A 14,594-nucleotide genomic window follows, 5' to 3' on the forward strand; every position below is an offset into this window, starting at 1 on the left:
AACTTAATTAAAATTTTTTATACTATGTTGTACATGTATATACAATCTTCTAAAATTAAATAAGGATCAAAAGAATTAAAAAACAATATTGAAAAAATAAAATAAGAATTACTTAAACATAATTTCTTTTAAATTTTGACTACAATATATAGATAAGACTGATGAAAGGAGAAAAGAGAAGAGGTTTAAATTTAAAAAATGAAGTTAATCCTGAAGAGAAAGTAATATGGAGAAACAAATTACTACATTATCTTTTTCTTTATAAGCTGATTTCAATAAAATCAATTAAATTACGAGTACTGAATTTACCTCAATTTAATGTGTTTAGCGTACTGTCTATCAATACATCTATTTTTGCTCTTTCTACACACATGTATGTATACATACGTACATACATACATATATACATATGTATATATATAACATTTTTTGTATAAAATGCTTGACAAAAAAAAAAAAGAATTTGTATCTCAAGTTTAAAGGGATTTATTTCGAGCATCAATTAATACTATATTCTGTATAATCTCGTATTTATCTTATATTTAAGATTTATCGCGTGATAATCCATTAACATTTACAGAAAAAAAGAATACTATATTTAATTCATATTATTTAAAATAGCTCGTGATTTGTGTAATTTCAATCTTCTTATAAATATAAATTACAAAAAATGATTCACTTAACTATGCTATATTTAATCTTACTATTTGTTTGTTGTTTTCATAAGTATACCTCGATTATATAATTGGCAAAACTACATGCAAGCTTGCTACATCATATAATTTTGTGACGAAAATTATGCGCAGATATTATGCTCAATATATAAATATAATAAATATATATATATATATATATATATGTATGTATGTATGTGTGTGTGTGTGTGTGTGTGTGTGTGTGTGTGTGTGTGTGTGTGTGTGTGTGTGTGTGTGTGTGTGTGTGTATGTATGTATATATGCTCAATATGAAATTTTAAATAATCCTAACTTAAGAAGAATTTAAAATTTAAAGAAAATAAAGTACGATTTGAAAGATTTGAAAAAAATCACTGAAAAAAATATTGATTTTAAATCTTAAGATTTGAGATGTTTCTTTTATGTTATTAATGAACGAAAATAAGTCAGTTATATATAAACTTAACATATAAATATAAGTTAAGTATACTTTATATATAATACAATTTCGAAGAGTGTAGCTATATTGATTTTATTTATATAGTGCCATAATCGATAAAACGAATGATGGACTAATGTCAAGGCAGTGAATTATGTCGATGAAGATGAGTTTTATTTTATATTATTATATTTTGCGAATTTTTATATTCATATTGAATTATTCCGTACGTAGGTACAGCGCGTAGTACGAACATGCTTAGTACAGGGACTGCGCGTTGGAGGAACGTGGCCGTTTGATCTTTTCAAGGTTCTTGATCACAAGATCGTGTAATGAACAATAGCGATTGCGAACCTCGCACATAACGAGCCATAAACTCACATATTCTTTTTCATCTAGTTCTTGAATCGCTCTTCTATAATCAATAATATGTGGATATTTCGCGACTTTACTAATGATCTTTCCTCTAGAGATGAAGTACCTGTAGAAATAAGAAATAAAATATAATTATTTTTTCTTGATAGGTTAAAGTAATTAGAAATCACTTAGAATAGAATAAACATTTATTTTTTTCTTTTACCTAGAAATTTGATCGAAGAATGCAGCTGCTTCACTCTCAACTGATTGAATCTCAGATAATGTATCTTCTTGTATTGATACACCAAAGTTATTTCCATCCTCGATTTTTGGAATCAGGAAAGAAATCCACATTTTTAGCTAGAAAATTAAGGAGAATGTCAATAACAATTTGAAAAATTGAAAAACATTTAGCAATATAATACAAGAAGAATGCTTAACAGATTATGATAAAAAAATATTCATTTTTTTTAAATACAATAAAGACAACATATAATATGAATAATATATAATAGATTAGTACAAAATGTCTACACTAGAAACTCAAATTAGAATAAAGATAATTTTCAAAATAGTCCTAATTTTGTTTAAAATTAAAACTGTGAAAATATTTTCTCTTTTGCAGAAATTAAACATTTAAAAAGAAAGAAAAAAAATGAAAAAGAGAAAAAGTCCTATGAATTATATTAAACTATTTAAGAAAATAATAAAGATTTTAGCACACATACATTTAATACTTACTAAATTAGAGTCCTCCAAAAGTTGTCTAATGTATGGTTTAACTATCAAAATCAGATCACATAGTTTTTTGTTGCAAGGTACTGGACCATTTGGTAGTACCATAACTTTGGTTCCGCTGGTTTCTTCTGCATTATTGTCCAACTTAAGCTTTTTTGAAGCAGGAGCATCTTCGGAATGATTAAGAACTATAGGGTCTGGAATGGGTACATTTAAATCTTGGTGTACATCTGACAATTTTCGATTACTGAATCCAGGCGTCTCCAGCAATTCATTTAATTTAACTATTTTTTCGGGAAATCCTTTTATCAATAATTCCTCCGCCTAAATAACGCACATATAAATAATAAGTATACATTGATAATTTGTTAATCTGTAATTTTGATAAAGATATTATTAAATGTTTGTGTAAGGATGGGGAATAAAGAATTGTAAAAGTTATAAATATCTAAAAGAGAAAGAGATAGTACAAATTACCTTAGTCTTGAGTGAATCCTTGTATTCTTGAACCTGTAAGATAAACTCAAAAAATATATCACTTTGATAAGATGATTGTATATAAGTAAGAAATAATTTGAAGTAATGACAGAGCAACATATTTATTAGTGTAATATTTCTTAAAGTAATAATTTTATGATTCTTGTAAAGCCTTAATGATTTCTTTAATCACATATAGATATTTTATTATTGAAACAGAATATCTTTGCTAAAAAATATTTTGTTATCTCAATATAATTTATATACAATACTATAATAATAAACAATTTTATTACTTTAAAAATAACATATTTGTAAAATTTGAAGAAATACAAAGATTGGAGAAAATGTTACAAATATCATTAATTTTAAATGTATCTAACATAATCAGGATAGTATGATCTCTCTGATAACGAGTTAAAGATATTGACATCATAAATAAATAAAATATCAATAGTGAAAGTAAATAAGTAATATGAAGATGTATTAATATCTTTAGAGCATCAGTGATAGTATTATAATATGTAAATCATTCATTATATCCATAGCTACCTCATTTTCTGTATAACTATCCAATAATACATTACTTGGCTCATCACTTGAATTACTAGCAAATGTAGAAAACATTTATACAAAAAAAAAAACTGACGAGAAATAATAAATTATATGCACAGAAGTTATTTTAAATAACTTTAGAAATTTGTAAGCAAGAATTTAGAATTTTGTAAAGTGTAACTTGTACTTTTATGACAGCATACAATTTTAACAGGTTATAACAGATTACACTCAATTGTTTAGATTGCATCATATTTGGAAAAAAGTTTAAAAATGTATATGATATTGATAATTTGTATGGTACTGTATTATTTAAATGAGAAAAAAGTAAAAAAAATATTTGTTCTTTTACACAATATATATATCAGATTGATACATTTATTAACAATAATAAATAATTTTATCTCTATATTATTTCAGAAAAAGATGTAACTAGGCATATGCTTTTACTAAAGTATTTAATAACAAAATTAAATAATTGCAAAATATATAACTTAAAATAAATAGTTTCATATTGCTGTAATTACAATGACATATTGCACGACATTTGTAATTTTATAAAAAGCTGTTAAAAGATCATTATATAAATCGCAGCTATTTCAATATCTTTGCATTTTCCAAAAAATTATACAGGTGAGGTAAACTGTTATTGTTAATAATTGTTAGAAAATCGAAGAGTCAAGCTTCATTGCTATTAAATGCATTATTTTTATGAAATGCCACAATTTTACAAATTACTGTCGTATCATACTGATGCCTGATGCTATGTACAAAAAATATTATCTACAGCGACAATGTATGCAAAAATTTAAGAAAAGATTATTAATGTAATAACAATATAATTAATACAATAAATTAATATAATTAACATAAAAACCAATCGAGACCAAAATAATATTAATATTATCCCTCCTTGTGTAACGTTTGAGAAGATTTTAAAACAGGTAAATTCATTAAAAAAGCAATCTTCATTACAAATTATCTTTACGTCCTACGTTATCTGTCAAATGACTATCAATATGTTATCGAGACAAGACTATCGGGATATGGACAAGATTTTACTTCGAATAAAAGAGATGCCGAGCAATGTTTTCGAAAGAGGTTAAAGCCGTATCCTCCGGAGAGACGAATTTTTTCTCACGACACCCGATATTTCCGCGGTATTTACATAAGTCCACGCGACGAGGAAGAGGAAGGAGTCCCGTGGCATCGTCGAGATCAACGCATAAAACCGGGACATCACGATGGACGAGGAGACGCAGCAACACAAACATGACCGCTCGTACAGCGGATGGTTAACCTAACCAACGATTGCCGAGGTCGCTCGTTTCTCGAAGCCGCTCGTTCCTCGAGGTCGTCCTGGACGACGGGAGGCAGCGCGAGAAGCGAACCGGAGAAGTGCTTTACCTTTTCCACTGTAGCATCCTCCATTATACAAGTTCCGTAAGAAAAAATCGTCTTCTCTAAATCGTAGCCACTGTGTATGCGTGTCCCTTTGTTGAAAAACGTGCAACTCAAACAGGAAGTTCGCGCTACCACCGTGTACTACCGCTGTTGTCAAGCGAGGATCTCGACGAAGGCATTTGGCGAAGGCCGTTCGCGTTTTTTGCCCTCGACGTCTCCTGCATTTAAGGTCGCACGGAAGACGTATTTACGTTTTCCCCGGAGAGAGAGAGAGAGAGATAAGAGTAGATAAAGCGTAATTGACAGACGGACACCTGGCCTGGCATCGAGTCAATTTCGAGCGCACGCAGGTGCATGCGCATGACGCGACCCGCGATTGATCTTTCAAACGTGAATCATACGGGGAATATATATCGATTAAAAAGTAATGATTCAGCAATCCTGATAAAATAGTAATTCTGTTATGTAAAATTAGTATCCTGTACATATTTGATAATAAAATTAAAGAAAAAAAATTCTCGATGACAGATTATACATGTATTTAATAATGTCGAATTTTAATTCAACCTCTCATGACCTTTATGAAATCGCTTCCATTCATTGTTCTTTCTTGTTTTTTTTCCAATTATATATACATGTATGTTTATATTTGAGAAATACAATAAATTTTGTGTACGGTTGTATTGTAAAATTTGCTTGTTTTACATTTGCATTTCTTATATATTCAAGTTTTCTCCTTCCCATCTCAAATACTGAAATTTTAAGAGGCAAGCAAAATTAACAAATAATTTTTATATAATAAGTAATTAATTTTTGAACAATTTTCTTCTTTTGTATAAAACATGTTGATTATAATTGTCATTGAGGATATCAGAAAATTACTTTCCTTTATTTATGCTGAGACAACTCTATTTCACTTCAGATAAGTGTTTAATGATTCAAATCAATAGACAAATAGACAATAACAATAGAGTTAAAGATTTGAGAAATCAAATGCTAGAAATTTTACAAATACTAATATTTATATTTCAAATAGAAGGTAATATATAGAATTTTAAAATGATTAAAAGATTCGAATATATTCACATACTTAAATGATGCTTGAAATTTCTCCAACATTTTAGAAAACAACGGTTTGATGATCTTAAGTAAATTATGTTCAATTTCAAATATTTGAAAATTTACATACACGCCGTTTTATCCTAAATTACAATACAAAATCTTAAATTAGATCATTTTAAAGTATTTAGGATATCTTTATTTTTACACTTTTTCACTACTCTTTTATCGACTTTTCTTATGAAATATGTTAATCACTCATGTCAAGGGCAAGTGAATAAATGTAAGGAATAACTTTTTTACTTTTTTATATTTTTATAGTTTTTCAATATTGTATGACATTTTTCTCCACTCTTTTGTTTTGAAGAATATTTACGAAAAATAATTCCAAAAAAACACGAGATTAAAGAGTATGTTGATTAGATTTCAAGCAAATTAATTTTATATGTTAAATAACTTCATATTTATCATTTTTTAAATTAAATTCCTACTATTAATAAAAGCCATTCTCTATATAAACGTATTGTAAATGAGCTTTTTGTCATGACACTTATGTGTCATCCACATTAATTACGAGAAAAATACAGTTAATCGATAGTATTTAATGAGAATAACTAATTAATAATGGTTATAATAATTGTGATAAATTTTTTCTTGTATAAATACATATTAAATAAGGCTAGGTGAGTTTCTTGGCTTTCTGGTAAAGTGTATCAACGACTTTTCCCATGCTGTGTATTGTGTCTAATGCGATTTCGTAAGTTTTATCGCGAGGTGTATCCTCGAATACAATTAAAACACCTTCTCCTTGATCGAGAACTCCTCGCAGTTTCTTGTCCAGAATCATTTGCGATAGTTTCTTTTCTACTTGTGCCAATGGCAGAGATATGCACGAGGCAATATGACTCACCTGTGAAAAAATATTAATATATAAAAAAAGAAATTAATTAATTATATAGGCTTTATTGCTAATATAATAAATTAATTCATCAAATAATGTACAGTTGAAAAGAAATATAAGACTTTTGAAATTTTTACAAAATATTTCTACATATGTTAGAAAACATTATGTATATCCATATAAATACCTGAACTCGTGAATAAGGTTCGACTAAACGACATAAATTTTGCTCCAGCATAGCATCATAGAGAGAACCAAGGTGTGCACGTACAATTACGTCGTCTTCTAATTCCTGCCGGTATTGCTTAACTGCCTTCTGAAAATCTGCTAATGATCGTCGGTGGCTAGCTTCAGCTACCGCACGCATTGCGTCTAGATCTAATCCTGCGTATTTTACCGCCAATTTGCCAGACATAATAGCTTGAACGTCCTCTGGTGTGCGCAACATGATTTTAGACAGTAGCATGTATTTGAGCGCAGTCAACGCCTTGGGACTTTCAACACTGTCATATCTAAATATAGAAAATGGAGAAAATGTACCGTTACAAAATATAAGAATCGAAAACATTTGCAGTAATATAAAGATATTGATTATGGTTACCCTTCAAAGGCTTCATAAAAATAAGAATAAGCAGTCTTGAAGTCTCGTTCATCCGCAGCATGCAATATTCCTGATTGTAGATCTAGAGCTGCTTGCATTTTAGGTGGACAATAAATCGCGTTGGCAGTCGTCCTGGCACTGGTAAGCGCTGCTCTTGCTTTCGCTAAATTGCTCAGTGCATGATATGTCTTACTCTCTAACAATTGAACCTCTACTAGCAGTTGTTTGTCATCCAGTTTTTTGAGTTCCTTGAGGAGAGCAGACCCTAATTGCAACGCTTCACTGAACATGCCCGTGTCGAAGTAAAGAGCTATTAAGCGGGCTTCTAACGATTGCCTTAAAAACGTTCTGCGTTCTTCCTTTGCCCATTCTATGCATTCTTTACACAATTGCACCTAAATATATAATGCATGTAAATACATTTTACACTTTTTTTGTACAAATATTAATATAATTTATATAATTAAAAGTAAAAAAACTTGAATTTAGAGAATTCAAGCTTAGATATACAAATATATATCAGGATGTTTCAAAGTTAAACAATCAAATTTTGTCAGTATGTTCTGAGTGGAAAAAAATATTACATATAAACATAGATCTGGAAACTTTATTAAAATGTTATAATAAAGTATCAAATATGAATAGCAGGTTCATTAATATAAGAATAGACCGAAGAGGTTTATCTAAGGAAGATCAATTGTTTGGCCCTCAAGATTACTAGATCTTGGACTTGTATCTGTAAAGAAATGTACAAACAATACTGTATCAGAGTTAATTTGTAACAAGAAATAAATCTATTTTAGAAGATTAATGATTGAAAATGATCAATGATGAAAAATATTTATTGAACTAAAGCAAAATAAATTCATAGTGTTAAATTTAATATCCCAATGTCAACCTGTTTTTTTTTCTCAATGTAATGTAATAATAAAACATTTCTGGACTTATGTTTACATAACATTTTTTTCTTATTTCTACTGGTAGAATATTTGTGAAGTTTAATTTTGAAGCATCCTGTATATATATAGTTGTAATCCTCAATAAGCGTGCAATTATCTTGCCTCATGCTATTATTGAAAAACTGAAAATATTTATTCAAATCTAATAATATTTGGACAAGCATGATTTAACATTTTTTACCAGCTGGTGAAAAAAAATGCATAATCTAATCCATTCTTCGGCTTGTCCAACTCAATATCTCTTGTTATAGAAGAACAAATCGTCCCATTACCTCAATACCTATACCAGCCTCCAGATCCAGGAAGAAGTCCACCAAGGATCGCACAAGCTTGGCAGCCTTTGCTTTGCTAATAAGACTAAGGAACGGTCTGGTGGCTTTGATCAGGTCGGCCAGCTCCTTCGCCTTACCCTCCTTTTTATACAGCTCGCCCAGATGCAGGATACCCTGCTCCTTGACGCGGATGTTGTCTTCGTCGTCATCGGCGACTCCGATGCTCGGATCCGAGACGATTTCGTTGAGCAAAGAGATACCCTCGCTGCGGTTCGTCATCGAAACGGCCTGAGCCCGCTCAAATAGCATCGCACCGGCCATCTCGGGGTGATTGGTGGTCGCACACCTTCCTCGTAGGAGCGCTAACCCTAACGTCAAGTCAACGTATGCGTGTTATCGTTTTCCCGATGTCGCTGGCGCGGGAGAAAAAATCAAGAGATAAGGAAAGTTGGTGTCGCGCGAAATGTCAAACAGCAAACGCCGCGTGTCCCGGATGGGAATCTATGTCTACAGTCTCGCGATCTCGCGCTCAAACAATCTCGTGCGAGTGCGTTCACTCACGCTTTCTTCTAGCCCTGTCACTCCTCACCACACTGCTCGTCGGACACCCGAGATCACAAAACTCGTGTCATGCTGCTACGTGAGTCAAGCGAGTCACTAGAGAACCGCGAGCCGTGCACCTCTCGTGAATGAGTCTGTTCTTTTCAGCTGCATTGCTGCACTAGTGTAATTAGTTAGAGTGAAAGAAAGGGAGCGTCCCGTTTGACCACAGCCAATTATATCGACCTGTGCCTAGGGTAACCAGCAACGATTAACCAATCAGAGAGTCCTATTTTGAATTGGCCAATTGGCGACGTGGTCAATCGGGTGCCACCCGAAAGAAAGCATGTTTGTCTCTTTCTAACTTATTGCACTAGTGCAGTAGTATAGCTGAAAAGAACAGACCCAATGTACGTGGGATAGTAGGTTGAAGGATTGAATCGAAGCTCGAGATTGAAGGAAAAATATGGTCTTCGTGTCTTTTTCTAACAAGAGAAAGCGGGAAACCATAATTTCTGAGCATCCAATCATATGCTCGATCATCATTCCGTGTAATCACGACCAAGAAAGAAAGAGATACAACCATTATTTTCTTTCCTTTTTTTCTACGTAACAATAAATTTCACTGTAAAACATCGGGAACAGCTTGTTCTCTTCTTATTCAATAATCATGGAATGATTTGTAATATCAAATAAAGTATATCCATAGTTAAATAAAATAGAAATTAATTAGGCTGTATAATTGTTTACTTTTTCCATCTATATAAGCTTAATAAAAAATATTCTAATATATAAAATATTATATCTTTCCATAGCAAATTCAATCTATTGATGCATTTGCAAATAATTTACAGTAGAAAAATACAAGGTAATATTTTATATAAACTATAAATGAAAAAATCTATTTTTCAGCATGCATTAATGAAAATGAAGCATTTTTCAAAATCGTCGCTTGTAAATTGCAAAGTGTTTCTTCCAATCTGAAATATATAAATAAACATAATCTTTTATATATGTATATATATATATATATATAATTTAAACATAATCTTATATATATGTATCTATATAATTTAAAATAAATCTAGAAAAAGTATAAAAACAATTGTTACAATTATACACTTACTTTTTCTGAAGATTTTCTATGTCATTATACGTTTCAACAAAATTCTTCAATCCATCATTTACAGCACAATATGTTTCGCCTTTCGAATTAATTAAATTCATGATGCTTTTTAAGGTATTCGAACATTTTGCTAATATTTCTTGAGTTCTTTCCCATTCATTTTGTGTTTTAGGAAGTATTATATCATTACATCGCAATACATCCATAGGTTGTAGAAGAGATTGTAGCTTGGATAACATATCTTCTACTATTTTAAATGTTTTATGTTCTGTAAAAGTATAAATGTAATAAATTGTACATGTAATATATATATTTTAATATATAATCCCCCATATGAATAAAGTTTAATATAATTTTGAACAATTTAAATCTTACTGGTACATTCTGTTACTGCAGCTAACTGCGCATCTATTTCTTTTTGTGCTATGCTTAAGTTTATTATGTCACGTTCCCTCGATTTGATTTTCATCAATTTTTTTGCGTCTTGATCAATTTCTTGTGCTATAGTTGCCAACTGTGTTATCATCAAGCGCTTTTTCTCTTCAGCCTTTTTCTTTATTATGAGATTCATCATCATAGCTTGTAAATATTCATCATAAAGAAGTCCAAGTTCTACCTCTTTACATTCAGTATCTGTCTTCCTTTGTTTACATTCAGTATCTAAGTTTTTTGATAAATGAGATGGCATAATTGATTGCCTACTGTTGACTGCAATCTTCTTTTTTAACATTTCTATGAGAAGTAATAATACATAATATTATAATACAGTAAAATAAAGAGCAGTCAAGAAAATTTAACAAAATTAAATGTTGATAAAAAACTCTTACTTTGTGTGATATCACCTGGCATCATGGTTGTTCTATGAGAAGTGACTTTATTTTTTGAAATATTAGATAATGTGGCATCTAGTACAGTCTTTCCTGTAATCTCTGATACATTTGGGTCGTTAATTCTATAAAAAAGCATACATTGTATACAAATTAAAATATAAACTTTAATATATTATATTTCACTTGACAAAAGCTTAAAGTAATATTTTTACCTTCGAATACGTCCGGATTTTGGAGTACCTTTTGGCTCTTTCTGCATTTTTCTCACTAAAGTTTTAATATTTATCAAATAATATGTATCAAAGTCGTTTAATCTGAAATTTTTATACTTAATCTCCTTCCTTCTTTTCCCTCCAATATCTTTAACATACATGTGTATGTCAATTCAAAGGTTACGTTCGAAAATCCACTCGTTGGAGTGCTTTCGGTTGACTAATCAAAACAAAGCAATATATATTACTTTATTCTGATTGGACAGTTCAACGACGAATAGGTTTTCGAACACAATCATGTAGTGCTAGAAATTGCAAGAAACTTTCTAAAAATTCTCTATTCGATGGCCAATCAAAATGTCTGATCGACTCGAATGACAAATGTAATAGATCTTTGTTAACTCTTTTTAACTCTTTTAAACTTGAATAATTTTAAACTCTTTTTGAATAATTTTTTTATTTTTAAGTGACGTTACAATAAAATTACCGTATCAAAAGTAATTTAAGTTGTATACTATATTATGATAAAGTATACATGTTAGAATAAAGTAATGGACATTTAAAAAATAATAACGATAATTGTAAATATATTTGCTTAGATAAAGACAACCCTCAGATAGTATATGTCATTTCACAGACAATCTCTAAACATATACATAATGATTTTAGACCTCTTATGAAATCAATACATGCTTGGGACAACGTATTCATCATAAAATTTTTTTCGATAGCTCGCGACATATAAAAAATTTAACAGATCGATAATTGTAATATGCATAAGTGCAGCAATTCCGTATTCCGTATTCCGTATTCGATCGACAGTAATAGTATGGTTTGCAATCGTGATGATATTCGCTATGACTAAAAATGTTTGGACGATTCTCTCACCACCCACTTCTGATAATCAATTATGTATTTAGTTTAAAAATTATGGAATTTCTGGTCAACCAAGATTATGGTTCAGCCTTATATACATATTGTTTTCGTGGTTGTTTTATTTTTTTCTTACGGTATACAACAATGTCCTCTTTTATGAGTCATTTTTCCAATATACATCATATTTTTCAAAGTTTGAATGATTTCATAGTATTATTATCAATTGCATTTAGAATATATTATGATAAGATAAGAGAATATTAACGCACACAAAATACTATCAATAAATTCTATCAATAAATATCTATCAATAAATAAACTCAATTAATTTTGAATAGTTTTATTGCATTAGTGTCTGAAATAAATTATTGAGATGTAAAATTTCTTATATTTATACGTAGGAAAAAAAATTATCATTAAACCATAAAATACATTACACACCAGGCAACATAAATTAACGAACTTCTTTGGTGATACGTTTAATAAAATTATTCCTTGAATATAAAATATTCACATATCTTAACATACAATTGTTATTAAAAGGCAGAAGAATAAAAGATTTTGTTTGGATTCTCTTTGGATAAGTGCTAATTATTTATTTGTGTTCAAAGAATTATGTTCTTTCTCATAAATTTAAAAACTGTTTGAGAAAACTTATCATTGTAGACATCACTAGTAGTATCACTGTAGATATAGCTAGAAAAATTAGAAACAACGATAAATTATCAGCAGTTACATACGAGAACAGTACGGCTCGTTTTAGCATAGTTCGCGATAATTATTAATAAATTACGTACATTTTCCATATGTGAAATATTATTTTAAATATAATACTATAATATCTATTTATTTTATCTTTATGTTTACTTACTGCTTTCACATCAACCTTATCATCGATTTAACTATGATAAGTGTTTTTGGATTAGTATTGTAGTATATATATTGTAGTATATTGTAGTATATATATATGTGTGTGTGTGTGTGTGTGTGTGTGTGTGTGTGTGTGTGTATGTGTGTGATAATAATTCATAAATTTTATATGCATGTATATACGCATGAAACATTTCTGTAATTGTTTTTAGAATTTATATAGAGGATTTGTTAATAAACGTCATTATTCATTAATTTCTTCCACATATGTATGTGCATATATATATATATATATATATATATATATATATATATAAAATACACTTATGATGGATTAAAGTGTTACGTATATTTTCTTACATTATAGTCCATATTATTTATAATTATATATTATTTAATAAATTGATTAAAATAGACATTGCCATTTATTATTTGATAATATTTTTCAATATATAGCATAATATTGCATAAGGAGAGAAGAAGTATATTAGGAACAATATTCATATGTCTGTTGTGAATATGTAATGAATATAATTACGTTTTTACATATTCTATTTAAAAAGAAGACACATCATTATCCGAATTGTTTAAATATATCGCATAGAAACAAATTAAATATATTGTGTATGAACAGATCGATTATGTTTCAATAATTGTAAGTACCCTAACTGAAATTATAATGATCATAATCATATGATGAAGCTAGCACAACCAATCCGCAAATGAAATGCAGTTCGAAATCGAAACAGTATACATGATGACTAAAAATATTCGAAAAATTTTAACACCGCTCTTGATAATCAGTTATGTGTCCGGTTTAAGTATTATCGAATTTCCTGTAGGTTGTCCAAGAGTATGGTTTAGTTTCTTGTATATGCTGTTATTTTGGTCAATTTATTTTCCTTTGTGTAAATCTATAATAATATCTTACTTTAATAATGAACATTATAATGTCGAATACCATATATGCATTGGATTAGACATGTTGACAACATTTTTGTCAATTGTGTTTGGAATATATTATGATAAGGTATGTATGATAAGGCATTGTTAATTAATTGCATATTAATACTGATTTTATTTAATTATTTATTTAATTATGTACGTGACTATTTTTGATATCTAACGTAGCTACGAAAGTTGTAAGTAACATTTGTCAATTTAGCAAAATAAATTGTCATAAATGTAATATTTCATGTATTATAATAATTTAATACAAATTATTAATAAAAATTTTTCCTCGATATACTTAATAATAATTTATTAATATAATAATAATTGCATATAAAGTATAAAAAAATATTTAAAATTAATTAACATCCTTCAATTCTTTTTTAAAAACTACATAATTATTAATTACATTAGATATGCTACATTGTTAATTATATAAGACTCGCCGATACATAAAATTATCAAATTAATTGTAAATATTAATTATTTGTCCTCTACATTGTCTCTTTGTGACAGAAATTTAGAAATTGTTTGAAAAAGCTCGATATTGTCGATAGTACATTGCGGAATATCGGAACAACAACAGATTATCACAAGTTGTACAAAAAAACAATAGGTCTCATCATAGGATGGCTCCTAATGATTATAATAATGACTTATGGAGCGGCATATTGGTTGAGAAATGAGTTTAATTATAGTATTTTAATATCTATATATGCCTTCTTTGTACGAAATTATTGTTCTTTTATTAAC

At 29.1% G+C, this 14,594-nt stretch overlaps 3 protein-coding genes across 5 annotated transcripts; all 3 read right to left on the reverse strand.

Annotated features, from left to right (window-relative positions):
• Positions 1-1,168: 1,168 nt before the first annotated feature.
• On the reverse strand, positions 1,169-4,966 carry LOC105257048 (proteasome activator complex subunit 3). Of its 3 annotated transcripts, none has more exons than XM_011267400.3 (5): positions 4,648-4,966; positions 2,683-2,718; positions 2,212-2,532; positions 1,694-1,830; positions 1,169-1,594 (listed from the first exon to the last, which is right to left on the reverse strand). In XM_011267400.3, the coding sequence occupies exons 1-5, from the start codon at positions 4,669-4,671 to the stop codon at positions 1,372-1,374; spliced, it is 741 nt and encodes a 246-aa protein (XP_011265702.1). In that variant the 5' UTR covers positions 4,672-4,966; the 3' UTR covers positions 1,169-1,371. The 3 variants fall into 3 exon arrangements, with proteins under 3 accessions (XP_011265702.1, XP_011265710.1, XP_019884879.1); XM_011267408.3 differs by having other exon boundaries at positions 2,686-2,718; positions 4,648-4,964; XM_020029320.2 differs by lacking the exon at positions 4,648-4,966 and adding an exon at positions 3,238-3,327 and having other exon boundaries at positions 2,686-2,718.
• Positions 4,967-6,285: 1,319 nt separating this feature from the next.
• Positions 6,286-9,094, reverse strand: LOC105257039 (26S proteasome non-ATPase regulatory subunit 11). The gene is made up of 4 exons (XM_011267388.3): positions 8,437-9,094; positions 7,206-7,600; positions 6,792-7,116; positions 6,286-6,613 (listed from the first exon to the last, which is right to left on the reverse strand). Exons 1-4 carry the CDS (start codon positions 8,755-8,757, stop codon positions 6,383-6,385), a joined length of 1,272 nt encoding a protein of 423 aa, XP_011265690.1. The 5' UTR covers positions 8,758-9,094; the 3' UTR covers positions 6,286-6,382.
• A 621-nt stretch (positions 9,095-9,715) lies between these two features.
• On the reverse strand, positions 9,716-11,339 carry LOC105257030. The gene is made up of 5 exons (XM_011267377.3): positions 11,145-11,339; positions 10,930-11,054; positions 10,478-10,834; positions 10,103-10,370; positions 9,716-9,956 (listed from the first exon to the last, which is right to left on the reverse strand). The coding sequence occupies exons 1-5, from the start codon at positions 11,303-11,305 to the stop codon at positions 9,878-9,880; spliced, it is 990 nt and encodes a 329-aa protein (XP_011265679.1). The 5' UTR covers positions 11,306-11,339; the 3' UTR covers positions 9,716-9,877.
• Positions 11,340-14,594: the final 3,255 nt, after the last annotated feature.

Source organism: Camponotus floridanus, unplaced genomic scaffold, assembly GCF_003227725.1.
Source record: "Camponotus floridanus strain SB8 unplaced genomic scaffold, Cflo_v7.5 scaffold42, whole genome shotgun sequence".
NCBI lineage: Eukaryota > Metazoa > Arthropoda > Insecta > Hymenoptera > Formicidae > Camponotus > Camponotus floridanus.

Bases quoted from the DNA above. Each gene is read 5' to 3' on its own strand.
- LOC105257039 (XM_011267388.3), bottom strand. From the start codon at position 8,757: ATGGCCGGTGCGATGCTATTTGAGCGGGCTCAGGCCGTTTCGATGACG. The intron at 7,601-8,436 runs GTAATGGGACGA...TTATATATTTAG, and splicing joins AGGCTGGTATAGGTATTGAG to GTGCAATTGTGTAAAGAATG. The intron at 7,117-7,205 runs GTAACCATAATC...TTCTATATTTAG, and splicing joins TTTTATGAAGCCTTTGAAGG to ATATGACAGTGTTGAAAGTC.
- LOC105257048 (XM_020029320.2), bottom strand. From the start codon at position 3,312: ATGTTTTCTACATTTGCTAGTAATTCAAGTGATGAGCCAAGTAATGTA. The intron at 1,831-2,211 runs GTAAGTATTAAA...TTAATTTTCTAG, and splicing joins TTTTGGAGGACTCTAATTTA to CTAAAAATGTGGATTTCTTT. The intron at 1,595-1,693 runs GTAAAAGAAAAA...TTATTTCTACAG, and splicing joins TTCTTCGATCAAATTTCTAG to GTACTTCATCTCTAGAGGAA.
- LOC105257030 (XM_011267377.3), bottom strand. From the start codon at position 11,305: ATGTATGTTAAAGATATTGGAGGGAAAAGAAGGAAGGAGATTAAGTAT. The intron at 10,835-10,929 runs GTAAGAGTTTTT...TACTTCTCATAG, and splicing joins GCCAGGTGATATCACACAAA to AAATGTTAAAAAAGAAGATT. The intron at 9,957-10,102 runs GTAAGTGTATAA...TATATATTTCAG, and splicing joins ATAGAAAATCTTCAGAAAAA to ATTGGAAGAAACACTTTGCA.